Raw genomic sequence first — 25,013 nt, 5'->3', positions numbered from 1 at the left:
GGATCGATGTATCGTCCCACCCCTAGTGCTTACCCAGGGTGGTTGACCCTATGTGAAGCTGCACCCGAGGAGCCCCAGAGCCGACGAGCGAGTGGACCTGTATACCGGATTATTCTACCGACGACAGCCCGCCTTCCCAGGCACGGATTATGCTTTGGATACTTTGATTATTCCATGGATAAAGACCCCCGACACTGCCGTGTGTTGGAACCCCCCCCCCTGGAGAGGACGCAAGGTGAGGAGACGCTCTGCAAGACGAGGTCTCTTCACGTCTCTCCCCCGTGGACCGGAGAGAGCCGGCCCACAAAGAGTCCACCTGCTTTCATCTGTGGTCCAAGGATCGCCGGCGCATTGAACGGCACTACAGTGGGTTCACCTGGGATACCCTTGGCCGGACGAGGCAGCTGGATTCTACCCCCCCCCCCTCCTACTCCTGTTGGCTTACAAGCGACCGGATTAACCCCCTCTAGTGTATCCAGCCTATAATCATTAAAGTATCATTGCTGTTATTCCTTAACTATTCCAGGTCGTATATTTACCACCTGCGCCTTCAGAGATTGGACATTCTCTATTGATATACCGACGAATACTCCTTGCCATTAAAATGTGCATACTATTTCAATTCATAAATGTAATTAAGTGATTAAGTGCTTATTCTACACACCATCGCTGTGTAGGAAATAAAGACCTGTTTCTAATTCGTACATTTGTGTTGGATCCGTTTCATCTACGTGAGAGTGTTCATGATAATATATTTATGCCGTGTACTGGGTGGCCGAATATTAAGTACAAAGGTAGTGGTAGTAAGTATCATATCTAGTAATACAGTCAGGGAATTGTACCCCTCAGTTACAATAAGCATAGATACAAAACACCACATGAAGGGGATTCAAAGGCTAGAAAAGTGTATTTTGAGGGACTTGAAGGAATCAAGAAGGGGCAGATCTGGGGGGGATGCTGTGGGATGCTGAAACAGCAAAGCCACGGTCACCCCTGAGTTTAAATTTAGAATGTGGGACGGAGCCCCGAGTCAGCTGACCTGAGGGACCTGGTGGTGGAGCAGGGGGTTACGAGGTCTGCGGTGTAGGAGGGGGCCAGTGCCCATTTAAGGCTTTAAAAACAAACAGGAGAACCTTGAAATCGATTCTTTACTCTGTAGCCAGTGGAGAGAGGCTAGAACAGGACTAATATGGTCCCTCTTCCATGTACCTGTCAGGAGCCTGGCTGTGGCGAACTGTACTAATTGCAAGCGGGACAGGGATGATTTACTAATCCCAGTATACAGGGAGTTGCAGTAGTATAGGTGAGAGGAGTGGAAAGGTTTGATTTGGGCAAGAAATATATTTTACTACTGCATTAACTTGTTAACTACTGTAGGTTTGACAAGCATCTTGTGCTGAGCTAGGCTAGCTTGCAGCCGGATAGCTTTCTACTGAACGCACAGAGAGGAAATTGGTATCTCTCTTCTTGTCCGACTCTGGGTAAGACGGCAAACGCGTTTCCCATAATGTTTGGCGTGTTCCTTTAAGCTTCCTCATCATGTTGGATATCTGTAGACACTTTTGTAATGTGGGATGTTGCCTATAAGCACTAGACTAAAACATATACAGTATATCTGTGCTGGCCTGCCCACACACACACACACACGTACACACACACAGCGTTTAACAAATGCCTTAGTGGAGGAGTGTGTCTCATCGAAGCCATAAATCACACTAATGGGGATCGGGGGGGAAAGGCTCCTGTTCATAATAGAAAGGTTTCATAGACTGGGAGTCCGCTGAAGTCTCCATTCCTCTCTGGTTCCTGCCTGGCCTCAGCGCTGCGCCCCCACTGCCTCCAGGAGCGTTTATGAGCACTCTGGAGGTGTGTGTACGAGTGGACCTCCCGCATGGAACAGCAGGCTCCGGCTCCTCTGCTGGTGGCTCATTAGCGCAGCCTCCAGTGGGATCGCTCACCACCACTGGTGACGGCCACACTCCATCCTGGTTGAAGGCTGCAGCATCCTCCGAATGCACATCCACCACCACCGCAGTCCACCTGCAGCCCCCCCCCCCCATCCGAGCTGACCGGCGGCTGCTCAAGCTGCACTTATTTTCAAGATTTCTGAGGACGTTTTAATGTGTGTTTTTATATTCCCTCTCCTCTACCCGGAGAAACACAGACATGCTATTTAGGAATAATAACAACAAGAAAAACAACCAATTTGCCCACAGTGCACTCAGACACATTTATGATTTAGTACTATAGAGTCCAGATGCTTCAAATTGGAAACAGAGTGAAGGTACCAGCCCCCCCCCCCCCTTGGAGGCATCAGCTCTTATCAGACGAGGGGATAAGAGAAGAAGAAAAAAAAAAAAACCCTGCTTGTGCATTTTACCTCTGATTAAATTAGGCGTCTGGTAGGTTCACCTCGGTATCTGTCACGCTTCACTAAAATGGAAATCCGTTTTTTTTTCTCCTGGGGGTGGGGGGGGGGGGGGGGGGGGGGGGGGTTGGAGAAGGGAGAGATTAATGAATGCCCTTTGTAATAAACGAAATGGGAGTCACAAATATGCCCAGTCATGAAATTTAATTGTGCTTTCTGGTGACTGGTTTTGGCTGGGCACTGGAGTGGAGGGAGGGGCGTCAGCGTCGGCGGGGGCCAGAGGTGGTTAAATGTAGCGCGTAACGCACACGTCTGAAAGGGCTAATGAAGCCACTGTTTATGACCGGCTGCAATTGTGTTATCTCCTGAATAGCAACAAGGGCTTTAAATCATACCACTGCACGCACGCACGCGCACACACACACACACACACACACAAGCACGCACGCACACACACACAGAAAGAGAGAGACAGGCACACACATATTCAGAGTGATACAGTGAGATCACTACAGCATGTCTGTCCATCTCACCATCGTTTCATGCTCTCAACGCAGCATCGTTCTACCTGGGGGGGGCATCTATCTACCTGGCGGGGGGAAGCATCTATCTACCTGGCACGGGGGAGCATCTATCTACCTGGCGGGGGGAAGCATCTATCTACCTGGCACGGGGGAGCATCTATCTACCTGGCGGGGGGAAGCATCTATCTACCTGGCACGGGGAAGCATCTATCTACCTGGCACGGGGAAGCATCTATCTACCTGGCGGGGGGAAGCATCTATCTACCTGGCACGGGGAAGCATCTATCTACCTGGCACGGGGAAGCATCTACCTACCTGGCACGGGGAAGCATCTATCTACCTGGCGGGGGGAAGCATCTATCTACCTGGCACGGGGAAGCATCTATCTACCTGGCGGGGGGAAGCATCTATCTACCTGGCACGGGGAAGCATCTATCTACCTGGGGGGGGAGTATCTATCTACCTGGCACGGGGGAGCATCTATCTACCTGGCACGGGGAAGCATCTATCTACCTGGGGGGGGGAGTATCTATCTACCTGGGGGGGGGGGGGGGGGAGCATCTATCTACCTGGCAGGGGGAAACATCTATCTACCTGGGGGGGGGGAGCATCTATCTACCTGGCGGGGAGCCGCATTTCCCAGGAGATGCGAGGCTGAACCCATCAAAGGCGAAGGAAACCATAAAAGCCGCTTCCCTCTGCGAACACACCACTCGCCGTGAGCCACAGACGCACGCGAGCAAATACAATCAGAGCAGAAAACACGATAAGGAAATAAGTCATACTAATTAGCGGCTAATTCTTTTGAGGACTGCGTCGACTCGATAAAGGAACCCAAAGCTTATTAAAGTATATACATGTGGCGTTGTAAATTCAAATTTATTTTTGCAGTATTATTTTAATCCCAGTTTATGAGGTTGACTGCGTGGGGTGTGTGGTTGAGAGAAAGAGAGAGGGAGAGAAGGAAAGGGAAGAGAAGAGGAGGGGGGGTACGTTTATTCATCTTCACAGCAATTGCATTGCTACAAGCAGCGCGAGTCTCGGTCGGAAGAGCGCTAGCGCTCGACGGGTCTTTGTTGCCACCTAGGGCTCAGTCTGCACTCTCCTGTCCTTCCCACCTCACCGTGAGAGGGAGAGGGAGAGGGAGAGAGAGAGGGAGAGAGAGAGAGAGAGAGAGAGAGAGAGAGAGAGAGAGAGAGAGAGAGAGAGAGAGGGGGAGAGACAGCAGGTGGGAGACAGGGCTGTTCGTGCCCTTTAAACCAAACTCAATTAGAATGAAAAATGTGGCATTTCATTATCATATACTGTATGTATATGGTAGTGCCAGAGGCTCCGCTAGCCTATAGAAAGTGAGTGTTGGGAAAATAACCACCACACACACACACGCGCGCGCACACGTACGTACACGGCACGCGCACCCCACCATCCTTACCCCAGAGGGTCGTGATGGAGATGCCACAATGCCAGAGACCGTCAGCTCCCTCCCAGGCCGTTGGAGAAGGGGGGGCGTCTCCCTGGTGGCTGGGGCCTCTCGCTCTCCACTCCCCACAAAGACAATATCACTCTGTCAGGGGGTCCGGCGGAGCAGCGCTCAGCCCCAGTGGCTCTCGTAAACCCTTATGTTGTAAAGCGAGAGGACGGTAACGTAACGCAGCGCTTTCTTTCCCCGCAACTCGCACGTATCGTGGAAAAGGCGGATCGTTTTAAGCACCCGGTTCTAAAGCGGTATTTTAGTTTTGTTTTTTATTTTATATTTTTTTCTGTGTCTGGTCTATCTGTGTCTGTGAGCCGTGCGCGGATTGGACATATATCAGATAAAAAAAACATTCAAACTCGAACACAGTTTAAAAATATGTCAATTGTATGAAATGGTTAGGATAGGATGTTCTGTGTCACATAAATCTGTTTGGTTTGTCAATAAAAAAAAAGTATGGTTCAGCACCAATATGTTGTAGGCTATTTATAAATTGTTATTTATTTATATTAGATTATTATTATTATTATTAGATTATATAATCTTTATGTTTTTGCGGTGAGGAGAGGAGGGAAAGCAGAAGATACAGAGAGAGAGAGAGGTGGGGTTGTGGGAGAGCTAGTGGAGGGAGAGAGAGAGAGAGAGAGAGAGAGAGAGAGAGAGAGAGAGAGAGAGACAGACAGTGCAAGGTGATATAGTAGAGAGATACAGCGGAGACACTTTCCTTCGGTCCGAGACGGGCACAAACGGAGACAAAATGGTTTGAAATCATGGATTTAAAATGTCCAAGAGTTACCAAGTTCTTGATTTTTGACCCATGATAAAGATCAGCTCTACATGTGATTATAAAAGAGCAGCGGAGCAGACGGGTGTGTGGGGGAACCGCTGCTGGTGTGAACCAGGCTACTGCTCGCACCAGAATGTTTGTTTTTCCACGCTTCAGGGCTTTTCGACCCTGGTAAGGGATCATCATCAGGAGATAAACATTTACAAATTTAAAGTTCGGCCTGATGGTGGCACTGGACGAAAGGTCATGGGGTCGCCAAAATCAATAGGCTTCTTCCTCTAGGGGTCATAAATGTACACCACAAATTTGAAAGGATTAAAATGAAAGCTATTCAAGTTATCACGTTCGGTAAATCCATAATACACTCGTTCGGGATATAAATATCCTATAAATCCGCTGCCTAGCCCTGCCCCATTATACAAATCTTAGAGTAATCTTTTATGTACACCAATAGATGTTTGGGTGTCGCATGGTAACGTCCTACGGTTGGTTTATGTAGACCCTGTGTACTTGGTTGGCCACACAACCGTAATGTGCAGCAGCACCAGATGAGATTTGGTGGCGGTGCTTTGCTGCAGTGCCTGATATGTGCTCTCTAACAAGGATTACACCTCTCCCAGAACTCCCCAGATACTCCCCAGGTGATATGTGTATTTCAAATATGATTAACAGCTAGTCTTCTCCATCTCGCAGACAGCTTAAATTGCATGCCACGGAGGCAATTTCTGTAGACTCACTCCATAAGCCTGACTAGGAGGGGGGGGGTGTAGATGAGGAGTGGGCCCTAACCGAAGGCAATCTCCAGCTCTAGTATTGCCTCCACCGCTGCATTCCCTCTGAAACGCAAAGCAACTAGAACATAAAAACAAATTAAGATTGCCCCCCTATCTCTCCCCTACCCCTCCTCTCCTCGCATCGCCTCTACTCTCTCCTCTGCTCTCCTCTCTGTCCTCTTCTCTGCTCTCCTCTCCCCTCCTCTCTTCCCCCTCCTCTCCTCTACTCTCTACGACGTCTTCTCTCCTTCCCCCATTCCCCATGTCATCTCCTCTCCAGACAGAGGAAGGCGGCTCGGTGAGTGTTTGTTGGAAGCAGGCAGGCAGGCTCGCTCGCTCGCCTAGTGACAGTGGTGGTGGATAACCAAGCTTCTGGTAGCTGAGAGGAAACACACCATCTCCTATCCCCTCTGGGGGAGGGGGAGGGAACAGGGGGAGCACTGCAAATCAGATCTCTTGAGAGGCCAGGAGCCGGGTGTCACCCACTTCTTCCCCAGGGACAGACTCTAAATCAGGGGAGGGGTGCGGTGGAGGGGAGGCACCCGGTCTCTGGCTTTATGAGATAGTTAGCATGCGCCGGCCCCTCCTCCCCTCTTGTTTCCCATTTAAGAGCTGACTGGTCCTCCGATAACGGATGGCGCCACAGGTAATTGGAAAATTGGCAGGCTTGTCAGGGAGATTTGGTGGATGGCACGAGTGGATACGGCGGCTTGAGTTCATGAGGTGTCAGCTCCGTATCCAGATTTATATCACGCCCATGGGCCGGCGCAGGGAAAGTATCCAGAGTTCAGGGAAAAGTAGCCTTTTTTTTCTTTTTTCTCCTCCAGGGGCGGGGGGGGGGGGGGGGGGGGGGCTAGACTACATATCAAGATTTAGTCCAGAGACGAAGACAAGGTTCCTGTTAGTAAAGGGATGATATATGAACCGTCCTCCTCCGCCTCGGCTGATTTACTTCGCCTTGAGATATCTTTAACAGTCAGTCAGGCTTCCCTGCATAACCTCTGCTCCCACATTGATAGGAGAACCTGGAGAGTCCCTGATGTTCTCCTGAGATCTGCATCCCAGGGGAGTTGACACTGACACCAAGTGCCTAATTAGGGGGGGGGGGGGGGTTGTAATTAAATGTCACAGACTTCAGAATCATGGTGTCTATGATTATTGCCAGACAGACACTATCAGGTAGGTTTTCAGAAGAACTTCAACCAGAATGTAGGCATGAGGGCAGATAGGTTCACTCAGATATATGCCCACTTTTCTCTGCACTCCACTCCACCTGTGTCATGCAGCCATGCAGGAGTAACGCTTTATTTCTACTTGTGCACAATCTCACATTTTTGTTAATGTCGTTGTCCGAAAGTGCAGGGTACAGTTGCAATTAGCAACCACTATTATGTGTTGACTTGACCATGAGACTGACACAGTTGGGTGCTGCATGCGACCTGCAGACACCCACAAGCCCTGCTGGCTTCATGTGGAAGTCACACAGGCAGACATCGTCAGTGACTTACAAGCTCTTAGGCTCTTGTCCTTTTTACTTTCTTCTCCTAAGTTAGTGATTGTTCTAATTAGTTCAAACTTGATATATGTAATCAAAATCCTCTCTTATAATTAGAAGTGCAGCAATTTAGGAATCTCGCGATTAGATCCAATTTGATAATTGGGGTCATGATTCGATTAAACATTTATTCTTGATTCAGTATGTGCATAGATTTGATTCTATGCTGTTTTTAGTTTTACTTTTCCAATTAGACTGTGGTTCAATTTAATAGGTTTAGTTTAATAGGTCTAATAGGTTTAATATGTATTTTTGTGAATCAGAGAGAGAGAGGCAGAGGGAGTCCTAAATAGTGTTGGGAGTTAATTATATTGTTTCCACTGTTTCATTATTTTCTCATATTTCTATATTCAGATAACATTTTATTGCCTGTATTTATGTCTTTCTACTATATACCCTGCCCATACCTGTACCTCTCCTCCCCCAGTTAGGCGGCGGTATTGACCGTCTGCGATCTCAGACACATTCAGTACAGCATGCACAAGGTGCCTCGATGGATTATGAATGGCAATAGTGAATAAAAGGAAAACCGAGACAAAAACGTAGATCTACGTTTCCAGCACTCAACTGCTGGGCCACAGAAACGTAATTCTACGTGAATGGCAACCAAAGGGTTAAGACACTCCCTTAAACACAAAAGCCATGTTTTGGAACACAAATGCAAGTTACTTTTAGCGTGATTACATTACGGGACACTAGGAAGCAGATTGTGTAATGAAAAGGCTAGCTTAGGTTGTGATATGTTGGTATTAAAAATGGGGTATTACAGTATCGCTTCTGTCATTTTCCAGTTGGTGTTCACATGGGCAGAGTAGGCTACACATTTTTGAAAACGGCTCTCCCTAACGTTGGCATAGACAGAGAAAACCGAGAAGAGTAGAAAACCGGCACAGGTTGCATGAGGCATCACATGTTGCCATGCTTTTGAAAACCCATTCACGTGTTCTCCCACAGGCGTGAAATGGAAACCTGTGCTATGTTTTTAAACACACTTGCTTCCTCCACAGCGACACAGAAGCCTGGACAAACCGGACGTGATACAGGACAGAAGCTAGCGGCTGCTCCTCTGTGGGCGAGCTGGACGAGGCAGCCGGGCTCTCACGAGGTGTCGTGGTTCCCAGGGGCCGATCCCGACTCGGTGATGGCACATTACAGTGTGTAGATGTGTTTATTAACCTCTGGAGGGGGGAGATAATTGTATCTGTCAGAGTCGTTTAATCCCTGGCGCAGCCCTCAGAGCTGTCGCTTTCACTTTGTCTCCCTTGCTAAATCAGCCGGGCACCTCCGTGGGGCCCCATCCCTGACTTCTGCTCTTTGTTTCTGGGAGGTGACGGCTCTCTGGCGCCCATTGCCTTAGAGGTTGTCTCCTTTGTTGGGGCTTTGAGGAATTGTTCTGCAATTTAGTCAATTTGGGTCAATAGGTCTTGTCCTTGTTCTGTACTGTGATTTATATAGGTTGTAGTGCTATCCCTATGCGCTGCATGTGAACATGTCATCATTGTACCATGTGTGTCTGTCATACCGTGGAACGGTATGTTGTTGACACCATTGCCTCTAAGACACTTTTATGTACAGTCATTGTGTTTAGTGAATAAAGTTTTTCTGATTATGCTTTCTGTTTTTTTTTTGTTTTTTTATGGTCCATTTGATAAAACTATGCCGTACTGTTAAACAAACATGCCAACATTTTGGGAAATTAGCTTGCCGTCTTCTCCAGAGAGAGACAAGAAGATAGATACCAGGTTCCTCTCTGTGCGTTCAGTAGAAAGCTATCTGGCTGCATGTTACCTTAGCCTAGCTTAGCACAATGACTGGAAGCGGACATGGCCGGTTAGCCTTCGGGAGATGTGTTAGTTGGACAATGCCTAGGCTAACCGGCCATGTCCACTTCCATTCATTGTGCTAAGCTAGTGAAGCTCTGTGCGTTCTAGAGAAAACTGGTATCTATCTTCTTGTCTCTCTCTGGAGAAGACGGCAAGCTAATTTCCCAAAATGTTGGTGTGTTCCTTTAAGTAGACCGGAGGTCTTCAGCATGGGACACTAAATGAGTAAATTAATCTCACCCTGGGTCCCAGTCACATGAAAACATACTGCTACTCTTATCAAGTGGGGAGCCAGCGGAGGCGCACGTACAATGGATTTATAGTCCTAACAAACCTTCATTTAAGGCAGTGGTCACCAACCCGTTGATCTTGATCGACTGGTCGATCTTTGAGACCTTCCCTGTAGATCTTTCCCTGAATTAAAAAAAAAATAATAATAATAATAATTGTAATCTTTCCCTGAGAGTCCACATTACAGTTCTACTTTTGTTTTGATGTGAAAAGTGATGCTGCATAAGATTACTGCACTTAGCACTGACTGAGAAAGTACATATTACAGTTCTACTTTGACAAACATATTTACAATTAGCATTTTCTAATGTTAATAATATGAGAGTCCACATTATAGTTCTACTTTTGTTTTGATGTGAAAAGTGATGCTGCATAAGAGGACTGAACTTAGCACTGACTGAGAAAGTACACATTACAGTTCTACTTTATAAAATGCTAATTGTAAATATGTTTGTCAATGTTAATAATTTGAGAAAGTCCACATTACAGTTCTACTTTTGTTTTGATGTGAAAAGTGATGCTGCATAAGATGCGCTGCAGGCGTATGTCTGATTTTATTTTGTCTGATTTTATATTTTTTATATTTTAATGGATTGTGATTGTGAATTTAACTTTTTTTAAATTGTTGTACGGCGACCTTGAGTGCCTTGAAAGGCGCCTTATAAATAGAATGCATTATTATTATTTATGACTGCACTTAACACTGACTGAGAAAGTACACATTACAGTTCTACTTTATAAAATGCTAATTGTAAATATGTTTGTCAATGTTAATAATATGAGAAAGTCCACATTACAGTTCTACTTTTGTTTTGATGTGAAAAGTGATGCTGCATAAGATGACTGCACTTAGCATTGACTGAGAAAGTACATATTACAGTTCTACTTTGACGTTTTAATGTTGGACCAAAGCATTGCATGTAATTAGAATACAGGCAAATAAAAGTAATTTAGTTTAAAGTACAATCTTGGCTGTCTTTTTCTCTCAACGCTTCAATAGGTAGATCTTGCCTTCACCAAAAAAAAATATGATCTTGGGCTTAAAAAGGTTGGTGACCACTGATTTAGGGTATAATATAACAGCGTATTCCTGTCTTTGCAGGAGGAAGAGGAGGCACGAGAAGAGGAGGAGGAGGAGGATGATGATGACGGCTCTGTTAAAGAGGAAGCGGCGGAGCAGGAGATTCCAAACTGAGATCACGTGACGTACGGTGAGCGTTCGTTATCGACACCCGAGCGCTCGCCGCCCATCGCCTCCGGTCCCAGGATCTCTAGTGGAAATGATGAAACGAGCACACGTACCTTTTTCTACTAGCGTCTCACTGTCTCAACGTTTCTACACATCTCTTCTTGTTCAGCCAGCGAGGAAACCATGTGATGTTAGTTTAGTAAGCAGAGGGGTGGGATATATATTTTAGAGAATATGAATGTATTTAAAAACGGTGGTCTTTTAGGTGTAAAGGTAGAGATGTATTTTCATACGGAAAGGGCTTTAGGCTGGACAACAAGCGGGAGAGATGACTACACTGACCTCTTAATCTGTCAACATATTCACGTAGCACCACATCATCAGCGTATTCAGATACATGTTCCATCCATCCTGATGGGGCCCTGTGACACATTTCAGGGGCACACACACACACATTCGGGCCATTGTGCTTATTTTGCAGCAGAGATAAACTAAAGGGGAGCAGCTGGGTAGTGTAGAGCTTATTTTGTATTTATTTTTTACCCAGGGACAGTGCACATTAATCAACATCTTCAGTTTCCACATCAATGTAAATGTTCCAGAATTAGCTAATGAGCTAATTCCCTGCCAAGGTCTAAACCCAGGTTCAATTCCTGGCAGCGATACCTCGGGCTTGGTCAGTCATTCATACAAACACAATTGGCAGTGTTTGCGGGTCGGAAGCCAGTGGGGTAGGAATCCTGGTCATTGCAATAGTGACTTGGTTGGTCCGGGCGCCGGTTCAGCAGGGAGGGGAGGTGGTGGAGATAGTGTGAACCTCTGTAAGCATTATGCTCTCCCAGTGAGCCTCCTAGCTGTCAGGTGAAAAAAGGGGCTGGCGACAGGTATGGGAGGAAGCATGTGGTAGTCTACACCCTCCCCAGATAGTAGGGTAGCACAACGACCAGGGGGGAATTGGCATAACGACTAAATTGGGGGATGGAACAAAAGGCAAAAAGGCAACAAAAAAAGAGATAAAGTGAAGGGAAAGTGTTTGGTTGGACGTGTCTGACTGTTAAAAGGCCAACTGCTCCATTTCCTTACTAGTCCAGGCCAAACATTTCCCCATGCAAATCTATTTTCATACACACAAAATTAAAACGCCAAACAGTGTGTCTGTTTATCCAACGTCCTGTTTACAATGTTAACCCACCGGAGTGGTGTTGAGTTGTTTTTTTTCTCTTCATGGCCCTTAAAACGTTTAAAGGTTCCCTCCACTCAAAAACGTGTTTGTTACAGTTAACTCCATACTTTTTTTTGCAAATCTTAGCTTTATACTTTATACTTATAGCACATGCATGAGCCTGGTCTCTTTTGAAAGATAACATTCTGAAGTTAGAAAAAAGGAGAATCACGTTTAGTGCTAATGAAATAGAGTAACAGAGGTTTGAACTTGAACTTGTGTACTCACATTTTTCTTTAGTGGTTGCAAGATTCTATATTCCATTATTCCAGCATAGGGGTATGAGCTGGAACACTGCGGTTTCATAGCCTGAAGTCTTATGTAGCACAGGTAAAAATGTTAATAAAAATCCATTTAGAAATGAGTGTTTGAGAGAGGTTTTAGTAAACCGACGCCAAAAAAGAAAAGAGTTCCAAAATCCTTTTCTGCCATCCACCTGCGTGCGTTCTGATTTACGCCATCAGCGGTGATTGGTCAGTTCTCAAGCGTATACTGTCCGACGTGGTCATTTGGCGCGCGTTGCGTAAAAAGACGCTTGCCTGACATATCGTCATGTAACTCGAGAACCGAGGCACGGAATTGGTCGAGTGAGGTGGCGTTCGAATGCCGGCAAATAGATGTTTCGAATGGTATATTGTATTTTCTGCAAAAAATGCTGCCCGAGCCGGTAGACGCTCGCAAAGTGCCGCGGCGTGTGTGAATGACCATGACGGCCCGAATTCATGTCATCTTGGAGACATGAATTTGACTATAGGCTACAGATTGTTGTTTGTGCAGAACTTGTCACCAGAGCGTCCTTTTTACATTCTTCCACTGGAGAGGAGGAGCTTCTCTGTACTTCATCTGTGGCTTTCTCAGCATTGGGCTTTCGGGCCTTTAGTCCCGAATCTTACTGACAGAGGAACAAATCTATAATCATCAGGAAATGTAATTAATTTAATTCCCAACCAACCCCAAGCCTTGCTGCTGCCTGTGTGTGGAGAGACTGACACCAGCACACTGCCAGCAGAACGGCTGCCTGAACGGCTGCAGCTCACACCAGCCTGGCTGTTCAATGCATTCTCATAGTGTCAATCCACCAGAAGCACATTCCTCTGTACAGGTCTTCACACACAGGCACAGTCCTCCAGGATCTTTGTGTTCTTCCATTTTTGGAACATAAAATCAAACATCCAAAAATCATCCAAGGTGATGAACCATAAAATGTATCTCTTTGACTGACAAACAAAAGAACACCCTATCACATTGTATCTGTAGCTTCAATGATATACAACTGACACATTAAGACCTTAATAACCTTTATCCAGTTTTTATATATTTTTAATCTGATTTGTCAGATTTGTTACATTCGATATGTTCCAGGTGGAACAGCATGGACCACCCAAATGAAATTTCTCCGCAGATGGTCTGAGCTTAGCCCCACACCTTTTCAACTCCTAGAACCATGTCTGCTCTATTTCCACCTGTGTGACTCAACTAATCCTGCCAACCTATCATGGTCGCTATTGCCCAGCTGGCCACACTGTCATACAGGAAATTCTAACTGCTAACATGAAACTTGTATTATAGGTTGATACATCTAGTGATCTATGCACGAAATCATTGCTTTTTTTAAGCAAATATCTTGGTTATAACAAGATTGTTGTAAGTTAAGAATTAAGAAGTGCTGTATTTGTGTGAAACACATTTTTGCCGAACAGTTTAGATGGAAAAAGAGTGTTAATCAGCTTGGGGGAAGACATGCAGGGCGAAGGGGGGCAGGGTGTTCATCGATCATTGCATTCCCAATGAGGGTAAATCTGCAGGGATGCTGCTAAGCCATTCTCTGTATTTTATTAAAGTTTTTGGCGGAAAGACTATACCAAACAAATTGTTATTCAATATACAACATTTTGAAAGTGTTAAAAACACATGTGGAGGGGATCTTTAAGCCGTGAGAAGCATGCACACACATCACAGGCTTATGTCCGCACATTAAATGCTCCTATCTGATCTCAATCTCTATTTTCTCTAACTTTCTATTATTTTATTTTTATATCTTTTATTCATATTAAATGTTCAGAACATGCTTGTAACCTTACACAGAATAGAGATATTTTATTTTATTTTTTATTACTCCTTGCATTGTAATAAATTACTTAATTTAGCGCAATCGTATGTCTGCTGTGTGCACTGTTGGGGCTTTATCTTACAGCGGTGCAGTATTACAGTATATTTAAGTGCTAGCCTGCATAAATTATGTGTATTTCTTCATTTTTATTTGTAAGAAATTGTACCATGCACAGCGTTCAGGAAATACTCAGAGTTTGTATTTAGATACTTTGTAAATGTTTGGGGGGAATGATTCTGAAATGGGGTTGCCTTTTTTGTTTTTGTTTGTTTTGTTTTTCATATGATATTCAGATGGTCATATGACCATAGGAGAGTATAGACCAAGAGATAATGAAATACATGGTTTAGTTATCTGATGACTACAATACAATGTCAGTAACATTTAGCCACCACTACTGTTGAGATACATGAATCTGAGTCATGAGGACAACTGGGAAATGTTACATAATTCATGTCAATTGGCTTAAAGGTCGAATCTGTAATGTCATCAAACTGCGAATTCTAGACAAAAGAGCCCCTCTTGGTATAGAGAGTCCCTCCCCATTGACCACCATGGAAAAAATATGAACTATAGTCAACGACGAGAGACGAATAATCTTTTGATCCCATTTTAATTGTGCCATGAATTACACATACGTAGATGTTTGTCAATTTAAAAGTGTAATTTTCAGCTGGCTAATGTTACATTATAGCATCAAAAGCTATTGATATTAGCTAACGTTAGTTGTGAGTCAATACATTTTCTTGACTTGCAAAAGGCAAAACGGAATTTTGGATTTTGTATCTCTGAATCAAACATGATAGTGCTAAATAGGTTATGTCTACCCCTATGTTTTGATGTTCAAGGATTACAATGATACCTTACACAACATAATATACTGTTCGGGTGTTTTTGTGATGGCTTAATTTGTGAAAATGTTCAGGGTCCCAAAATGTGTCATGCTTTTATGAAAATGTAAACATGTGACCTCAAATTTGGCACATATCACCTGGACTAATTGATGTCACAACTCAAACAGGGTCAAAAATACATTTGTCGTTCGCCATTGACTGCCATACATATTTATTCTGATTATTATATATATATATATATATATTTTTATTATTTTTTTATTATTATTTTAAAATAATTATGTGTGGAAGGGGTTGCTACTGCTGGCCACATTTTAGGCTCTACCAAGAGAGGCCTCGTGAAATTCACACGTATAATAAGTTACTAAACTCAAACCCACACTTCAGACCAAAACCAAAAAAGTTAACAATGTGCAATAACAAGTGGGGCTCTTTTGCCTTGCCTAGAGTTTGCTCTTTGACAGCATTACATATTTGACCTTTTGACCTTGTGGGTTCCAAGTCACTCTTACTGTACCTTGATACAAAAATTACCTTCTTTTTTTCATAATCTTTTACCATTACTGAAAAGTTACAATAAAATAGATTATTATAAGCCAATTCACCACTGCCATTGGGTTCCAGTGTGGAAAACTGAAGTCATTTTGTATCAATGCAAGAATGACTTGGAACCAACATACTGATATGGTCCTTTAAAACACCTTAAATCAACACAGCACTTTGTTTAACAATTACAATTATGATCTTACCCCAAATTGGAGAGTTGCCACAGTTGCCCTCATGGCTTTCAATTATGGAGCATGAGAAAGTGGCTAACCTCTGCTGCAGTTATGTGAATATGACCAAGAAGAGCCAAACCAAGGCTTTCAGTGTCACCGGAACCATACACTCCTCTCAGGCCTAAAGACACGTGTCTATCACAAGAACTGGAGTTATCCTTGAAAGTGCCAATAAAAACATTATTGCAAAGATGTTTGCCTCTCTATCATCACCACACATGTGCCATTTGAGTTTGTCTAACTAACACATGATCTTAAAGTTTTCTCTCAAGCTTGTTTGGGTGTCGGGGTACACATCAGGATCCCCTGTGCAGCAAATTAACTGTTTGGTTATCGCAAAGCCAGCCTTGTACTTTTTCGAAGAATTGTGTGAGATCATAAAAGAAGGAATGAAAAATGCAAAAGAGCTACAGTATAGGGACCATTCGTTCATAATCATTCATTAAATTGTAATGAACATGAAGGCAAAATGTGTCTTTTGAACAAAATCGAAGGGACATCTGAGCTCAATGAATGCTGCAGAGGTTGACAAACGCTCCTTTAATATACTTGATTAAACGGTTTGGTTATTAGCATCACAGTTACTTGTCTCACACATATTCCAAAACCTTAAACAGTCTTCAACAAATGTATTTGAATTGAAGGTTACTGAATGTTGATGCATTTTTATTATCCTGCAGGTGACGTCATCAGGAGAAGATATTCTAGTTGTGTTAAATACAGCTCAGTGACATAATTATCACAGTTTAACATGTCCAACTGTTGGTGTTTTCAAAGATTCGGCCCCAAGATTGATTACGATATCGTAAATACTGAAACTGGAAATAGCCTATCCAAGCAGCGTTGCTATTTCCAGTCAGCAGCAGCACTAACACTTAATACAGTATGTGTTTATCTTAAGGCTTTGCTATAGTAAATTAGGTGCAGCACTGTTTTGTAGCGTGGCCTTCCTTTTAAGACCGTGGCAAAATATATTCCCCCCCCCCCCCCCCCCATAGGCTTGGCCAAAAATAGACATGTACTGTATTGAGGGTGGAATGCCTTTAAGAACAACCCCTCTGTAAGCTCTCTTTAATGTAATTCTGTGTAAACCTCTCAGCAGAAAATGTTCTTGTCCAAAATGTGTGTGGTGCTGCATAATGTCTCCTATGAAATCATACAGCGGTGAGGTGTTTAGCTGGGCCATTGACTCAACAGGGGATCCCTCTAACGGTTCATGATTAGATTCAGTCTACACAAAAAAGACTTTCAACCTCCCATTCACACAAGCCACGGACAAGGTCTCGGCTCGGTGGGAGGGCTGTGTCTGCGCACTCATGCATATCTTTACAACCCTCTCACACGCGCCCCACCTAATTCACAACCTCCCTCTCCCTCTTGCAAAAAGAGGTAGAAAATAAAAAGCTGTCAGATCTTTATATCGGCTCACGCCCCCCCCCCCCCCATGTCAAGGATGTAGCATTCTGGCATTAATGCATCGAGGGGTGTAATTCCAATTTGTTTGAAAGGAACTATTAATTTGCCTATTTCAAGGCCTTGCGGGAGGGATCCCCCGTAAGACCACTGAACCGTGAAAGACATTATCTGGAGGGCTCCGGTCTTGGTGGGGAAAAGAGACGCGTGAAAGTGATGCATTTTGATGGGTGGCGTCGGGGGCCTTCAGACGTTTGAGCCGGGCTCCCCGCGGTCAGGCTCCCAGCGTGCCGTCTGAGAAGTATGTCATTAGGCCTGTAATAACGGCGATGGGCACATTAATGACGGAGAAGCCCGCACTCTAGCCCCTCGTGCCCCGCCAATCACCCATTTACGCCTGCGGCATACTAAGCAGGGCCTAATGATACGGATACACGGAGAGATGGAGCGGTGCACACCAGCCAGCTCTCTTGGAAAATAAATAAAGGAAAATAACAAAAGAAAACTCTTTATTGTAAGTCTTTATGTCCAGGTTATGTCGGCGGCGGTGCCAGTGCACGCAGACTTTTCACTGCCTTGGCTGATGGTTATGATGTTGGTTATGATGCTCTGTTGTTTCTGCTTATAATATGTCGGGATAGGAGCGGGGAAGCACAGGCGGTGCTCGTCTCTTGGTGACCCTGAATAGGATTGTCTTTATGGCCTCTAAAACACTGCCAACTGCAACCGCCAAGTGAATGCATGGACACAAAGACACAGACACAAATACGCTAAATGGTGACGGACAAATAAATTAACAACACATCTTTTTCCATAAGACGGAACTAATGAAATGGCTACAGAAATGTATTAAATGTATAGCAAAGTAATGCAATTGTAAATACAAAAGCAACAAATAATTGCACATAGGAAAAAGTACTATCTAAATCTACTTGATGAACCACTGATGGATGAAGAGTTTTATAATGCTGTAAAGAAGCTGAGAACAGTACAGTTTTGGAGTACAGTTTTGAGTAAAACATCAAACATTAGTTTTTTCAAAAAAGTATATCTTGCAGCATATTTAAATTTTTTCTTTTAATATTAAAATATATTTAGTTTTTAAGAATTGTAAAGGATAGGCAAAAATAAGCATGTGCTTCAGCCTATTCCTTTTTTTGGTCACTGATTTTGGATTTTGTGTGTGACCTTACTTTGAATACCGTAAATCCTCAAATATATGACGGGTCTTCTATTTACCTCAGCTGCAAAGAGCACCAGGCCTTTATTAGAGAGAGGCTTATATACGAGGCAGGCCTTAATTTCTAAAAATGACACTCATGGACATAATCCCTTCATTTTCAGACTTTTATTACATTATTATTATTATATATATTTTTTAATATGTACATTGTCTGTCTACATTTATTTAGACTAGCATTGGTATTAAAATATTGAGTGCAGTTGAGTAATTGTGTGATTAACGTAATTCACACACTGAAGTTGGAACTGTCTATAGGTTGCAGGGTCCGGGGACGATTTAGCGTGTGGTACCTACCTTCTCGACTTCCTCAGTCGAATCGAGTTGAATAACATGCAGGCAATAGCTTTAGCCAGCCTCGCCTGCCAACGCCATATAGATAGCGAACGTTAACGTTTGCAAACGAAGTCAACGTCATCCAGCTGACACCACAGATCTAGATATGACAACAACGTTAGCTAAAGCTAAAGCCAACCAGAGGGAAACGTTAATGTACGGTAGTCAGTGTAGCGGGAGGCAGCACTTAATTTGCATTGGCAAGAGTTTATCTCATTCTATATCACGGCACGAGAAATAAAAAAAATACTTTTTTTGCGACCTTATATTGGAGACCGGCCTTTATTTGTCTGCATGCATCAAACCCCCGTCCATTATAAGAGACCCGTCCTTTATTCGAGTACCCTCCACTATTAGAGGATTTACGGTATGTACATTTGTGATTTTCTTTTCTTTTTGTAAGTCCACACAAGTGTGTTTTTGATTTGTCTGTAAACAAAGACCGAAAATAAACTTCATTCATTCAGAACTGGTAAAACACCAGATAATGACGGAATTACATCAGTATTTCCCGGGGGGGACGCCTGAATACTTTGGGCAGCCGAAGAGTGTTTCTGCGTCTCTGATTGGCCAGGTCATTTCTGGTCATGTGACATGTACGCCCAATCGTGGGGCTGCAAGTTTCTACACTGGTTAAGCTTAGGCGCTTGTTCGAAGTTGGTTAAGGTTAGAGTTTGTCTTAGAGCATGGCGATAGAACGCCTGCCCTGATTCCGACGGTTAAGCTTAGGCACTCTTTCGAAGTTGGTTAAGGTTAGAGTTTGTCTTAGAGCATGGCGATAGAACGGCAGGTAGTTTGCAGGCTGTTAGACCCGGAAATAGGCGCAAAACTTGCTGTCCCACGATTGGCGCACATGTCACATGACCTGGCCAATCAGAGCGCAAAACTCGAACGCGGAAGCACTCTTAGGCTGCCCAAAGTATTCACGCGGAGACAAAGGAGACAAAGATCTACTAGATAACTGGAGACCCATATGTCTTTTGATTACAGATTTAAAAATATTGGCTCATGTGTTAGCAAATAGATTAAAGCCACTGCTACCAAGACAAAAAAAAATTGCTTATGAAAAGGCAAGTTCATTGGTCAAGATATACCTTATTACAGATATTATCGACTATACAGAGGAAATCCAAATTCCTTTTTTTGATTTTAACTCTTTGGGTGTCAAAAACAAAATATCTCGTGTTTCCCCCCCAAGCGCTGAGTGCCAAAAACGTAATATCTAGTTTTTAGATCCTTTGATCTTTTTCCTTTGATCCCCGTTATATACAGTCAGCTGGAGCTCTCTAGGTCTCCCTGGCTCATTTGCCTACGTTGGAATTGCAATGACGATTGAATCTCACCAAGTGGCAGTATCGCCTACCTTTTGAACTGGAATGGCTTGGTGTGGTGACACCTTTTCCTTTTAAATTTTTTTTGCAAGGGCTCCTCCTCCTCGGAGACAGAGAGACACAGCAATCGCCTCGAGATTTTGTTGCCTGAAGCCTATTTACCATATACATGAGTATAGACATATACACAGGTAATCGCGATGGCGATGTGATCACTGGGAATTATTCTTTTTGGAATACCTTCTGGCTAAGGTAAGGTATATTCTATGTCTATTTTACCGAACATGAAACATGTTTTTGTAACGATCAGTGTCATGTTTTACCGGACGTAAAACATGCTCGACAAACACGATCACAGTTTCTAGTTGAAACTACCCCCCCCCCCCCCCCCCTTGATGATTTTGCGAAGGCACAAATGTACATGGTATATACCTTTTGATTTGGGAGTATTTGGGGCTTCAGGCGATCAACCAGAACGATTTGGGATTTGTGAGGATGTGGCCAAGCGATGGAAAAATGCAGTCAGAGTCAGGTTGCCATCCCCCGGTGGTTGTTTTTTTATTCTATTTGTTCTTTTGCTCCCCAGTGGGAAAAACGGGAAAAAAACATATTTTAACATAAATACAAAAATAATACAAAATGATTAAACTTTCTTTTAACAAATATAAACAACTAGGCCCTTGGCTAAGGGAACTAGTTCTAGTACGGCTGTGTCTCGCTTCCAAGCCTGTCATTACTTCTCCCCGAGAGGAGCCTCCATCCCTGGCTTTATGCTGGAAGCTCCTCCTACATGGACAAACTAAAAACAAAACAATCAATTAATCAATACAGACATCAATTTACACATCCAATAACTCTGGACAACATGGATACATCACTCCATCATGATCTATCATCACAAAACACTAAACAGTGTTTAGGGCGCTTCATAAGCCTATTCCCTTCTCATTATGAAAATCCCCCCCCCCTGTACTCTACCACACTTGGTTCCTTCCAAATCTCCCCTTCAGAAAAGCAGCTGGCCGCGTGAACACTTAAGGTAACCTACTTGCGTTCAGCGTTTCGTTCCGCGTTTCTCTGATTGGCCACGACGCCCACGTGACCACGCCTAGCACGCCCCCCGCGGCAGAGCGGCGCAGCGCTCTCCTTCGCGAATACGCTCGTTCAGAACGCAAGCCGCCATCTTTAATGTGTCACATACTGTAGGTCGCATAGGTAATATTAATAGGTTGCCGCGGCATTATGCATTCGTAATCCCCCCTACATAATAACCACGCAGGTTAATCAAGCAACGCTCGCGCAATACCTAGCTTAATAATACGTAGGCAATTGGCACAAGTGTAAATTATACATTCGTCACTCAGTTTTAATATCAACGGATAGCTCAACTCGTTCGTCAGCTTGCTGTAGAGCCTATGGTCAGTCGGTGACAAGTTCGAATCACTTACATTTTTTTTTTTTTTTTTTACGTTTAATTAATTTATCATCTCTCTATATAAACATAACTAGCTATTCATATCAATCGAAATAACGTTCATCTCCGATATTTAAACATGGTCCCCAAAATGAATGGAAGCAAATGAGGAGCCTGACACCTGGGAGGAATGGGGGTGTTGCAGCATTGGGGATGTTTAAAAAATATAATTTAATATATAATATAATAATTTGTGCTTCACCAAAAAAAATTGTCAGCAGCCTCCACTGATGTACAGTGTTGTCACGCGAAATAACTATGAATACAAACGCGAAATAACATTATATAACGTTGCGTTACAATGTACAGTTTCTAGTTAATCAGTAAGAGTGTACTGTACATACAGAGTTAAGAGTGTACTGTACATACAGAGTTAAGAGTACTGTACATACAGAGTTAAGAGTGTACTGTACATACAGCGTTAAGTATGTACTGTACATAGAGTGTACTGTACAATACATATAGTTAAGTGTACTGTACATACATAGTTAAGTGTGTACTGTACATACAGAGTTAAGTGTACTGTACTGTACAATACAGAGTTAAGTGTGTACTGTACATACAGAGTTAAGTGTACTGTACTGTACAATACAGAGTTAAGTGTGTACTGTACATCCCCAACGCTGCAACACCCCCATTCCTCCCAGGTGTCAAGCTCCTCATTCGCTTCCATTCATTTTGGGGACCATGTTTAAATAGAGATGAACGTTATTTCGATTGATATGAATAGCTACCGGTAGTTACGTTTATATAGAGAGATGATAAATTAATTAAACGTAAAAAAAAAAGTTAAAAAAAATTGAAGTGATTCGAACTTGTCACCGACTGACCATAGGCTCTACAGCAAGCTGACGAACGAGTTGAGCTATCCGTTGATATTAAAACTGAGTGACGAATGTATAATTTACACTTGTGCCAATTGCCTACTTATTATTAAGCTAGGTATTGCGCGAGTGTTGCTTGATTAACCTGCGTGGTTATTATGTAGGGGGGATTACGAATGCATAATGCCGCGGCAACCTATTAATATTACCTATGCGACCTACAGTATGTGACACATTACATTTCCGCATTTCATTTCTGCGAGGGACCTCTGCCGCTCGTGCCGCGCTGCAACACACAGGAGCGGCAGGCGGCGATAAGGGGGCGGGCTAGCGCGTGGTCACGTGGGCGCCGTGGCCAATCAGAGAAACGCTGAACGCAAGTAGGTTACCTTAAGTGTTCACGCGCCCTGGCCTCTCCCAGTTCTGGTTGGGCAGCCAGAGATCCTACAAGGAACCAAGTGGGAGCACAGACAAACAGGGTATTTGTTAACACATTTGTATGTACTTTAATTAAGCATTATACAACGGCATGTACATTTCTCGATTCTGATTGGCTGAAAGTCAATTTACACGTATGTATCTGTCATAATTCCACGCTCTTGGTCCCAGGACCCGCCCACAACCGAATCACTATCACTCCACGTGCGAGTTTTTCGAAAAAAAACAAGATGGCGGACAATAATCTTTACAAATGGATATGTTGATAGCGTCATAACGACTAAATAAAAACCGATTCTGTCACGGCGAATGTTGTATTGTGTAATTGATGGGTCATGAGTCATTGTGGAACAAAATAAAAATCGTGCGGATTGATTGATTGATTAATTGCAATTTGTATTTTTTATTTTTTTCTTCCTTGCCCCTGACTGCAGAGCTCACTCTCTCTCACTGTCTGGCACACTCACTCGGTCGCATACACACCCACACACACACACACACACACACACACACACACACACACACACACACACACACACACACTCCTGTCTGCAACGGCGGAGGAGAGTCAGACTGAGAGACATAGAAGCAGCTGGGTGCTGCGCTGTTTTAAGTGAGCATGGCCTATTGAATTGATTGATTGATTGATTGATTGATTGCTAATTTTATTACTGTCCGCCTGGTTTCCAACTGGTTAAGTTTAGGCCCTCTTTCGAAGTTGGTTAAGGTTAGAGTTTGTCTTTAGAGCAGGGCGATAGACCACCAGCCCTGGTTCCAAACTCCTTCCAAACCAACTTTGAAAGAGGGCCTAAACTTAACCAGTTGGAAACAAGGCGGACAGTAATAAAATTAGCAATCAATCAATTCAATAACCCACGCTCACTTAAAACAGCGCACCTCCCAGCTGCTTCTATAGAAAGTAGGTTTAAAAAATAAAATAAAAAAATAGGGCGAAGAACATTTTTTTTTCCTATAGGGCAAAGAAAACTTGTTTTACCTACTTTCTATAGAAGCATCTAAGAATGAAGTTCTATAGAAAGTAGGTTAAAAACTAAAGAAAAGTTGGATGTGTTAGTTGGTTGGATGTCTTAGTTGAAAGACAGTTGGATGTGTTAGTTTGTTGGATGTCTAGGTGAAAGACAGTTGGATGTGTTAGTTCGTTGGATGTCTTAGTTGAGAGACAGTTGGATGTGTTTGTTTGCTGGATGTTGCTGGATGTCTTACTGAGAACAGTTGGATGCACTTCCGAGCTGCTTCCACATGGAGGCAACTTCTCTTTTTTGTTGTTGTGGGGACTACTTTTTGTGGCGGATGGTTTTTTCAATAAATCTTCGATTAATGTGTGTTTATTGTATAGCAATAAGGTTGGATGAATGTGGCAGTTGTATAAAAGCATTACACCACTTGCAGTCGTGATTTGTGAAAAATAAATCATGCCTAGGGGCGGTCTAACGACCACCCCTAGGCATGGTTTATTTTTCACAAACCACTCATGCGCGTGATGTAATGCTTAATTATACAACTGGCGCATTCATCCAACCTTATTGCTATACAATAAACACACATTAATTGGAGATTTATTGAAAAAACCATCCGCCAGAAAAAGTAGTTCCCAAAAAAAAAAAGAGAGAAGTTGCCTCCATGTGGAAGCAGCTCGGAAGTGCATCCAACTGTTCTCAGTAAGACATCCAACAAACTAAGACGAGGCCTTTAACCTAGAACTGGGGAGCTTGGACTGGTCAGATGAACTCAGTGGTACACAGGTTGAAGAAACATGGCTTGGATTCAAAACAAAATTCACAGCAATACTCAACAACATGGCACCCATAAGAACCACCAGGGTTACATGGCCATGGATGCACACTGAAATACTGGCCGCTATGAACACCAGAGACAAAAAATGCTCTGAACTTCATAAAAGTCAGACAAAGCTTTCCAAAAGCTCAAACAGTGAACTCCAAGCCCACGTGGTTGAACTAAAAATTCAAAGAAACAGACTAAGAAATGACGTAAACACCATGATCAAAACAGCAAAAAGAAATTTCATCAACGACAAAACTGAGGAAAACAAAAACAAACCCTGCGAACTTTGGAAATTACTCAATAATCAACTAGGCTGCAGTAAAAAACTTAAAACCAGATTCTCAAACATAAACATAAAGACGGACAACACACTCATCACAAACAAGATGGATGTAGCCAATTACT

General features: G+C 43.4%; 1 protein-coding gene across 2 annotated transcripts in view; it reads left to right on the top strand.

The window, feature by feature from the left end:
• Positions 1–15,888, top strand: part of phf14 (PHD finger protein 14) — a 188,894-nt gene extending 173,006 nt beyond the window's left edge. For both annotated transcript variants that reach the window (XM_084313377.1, XM_084313376.1), the window contains exon 18: positions 10,698–15,888. In XM_084313377.1, coding sequence (XP_084169503.1) covers positions 10,698–10,790 — 93 coding nt within the window. In that variant the 3' untranslated portion in view covers positions 10,791–15,888. The remainder of the gene's footprint in view (positions 1–10,697) is intronic.
• The last annotated feature ends 9,125 nt before the right edge of the window (positions 15,889–25,013 follow it).

Source organism: Notolepis coatsorum (assembly GCF_963971535.1).
Source record: "Notolepis coatsorum genome assembly, chromosome: 4".
Classification (NCBI taxonomy): Eukaryota; Metazoa; Chordata; class Actinopteri; order Aulopiformes; family Paralepididae; genus Notolepis; species Notolepis coatsorum.
The sequence above is the reverse complement of the archived record's forward strand: the minus strand, read 5'-3'. Positions and strand labels throughout refer to the sequence as shown.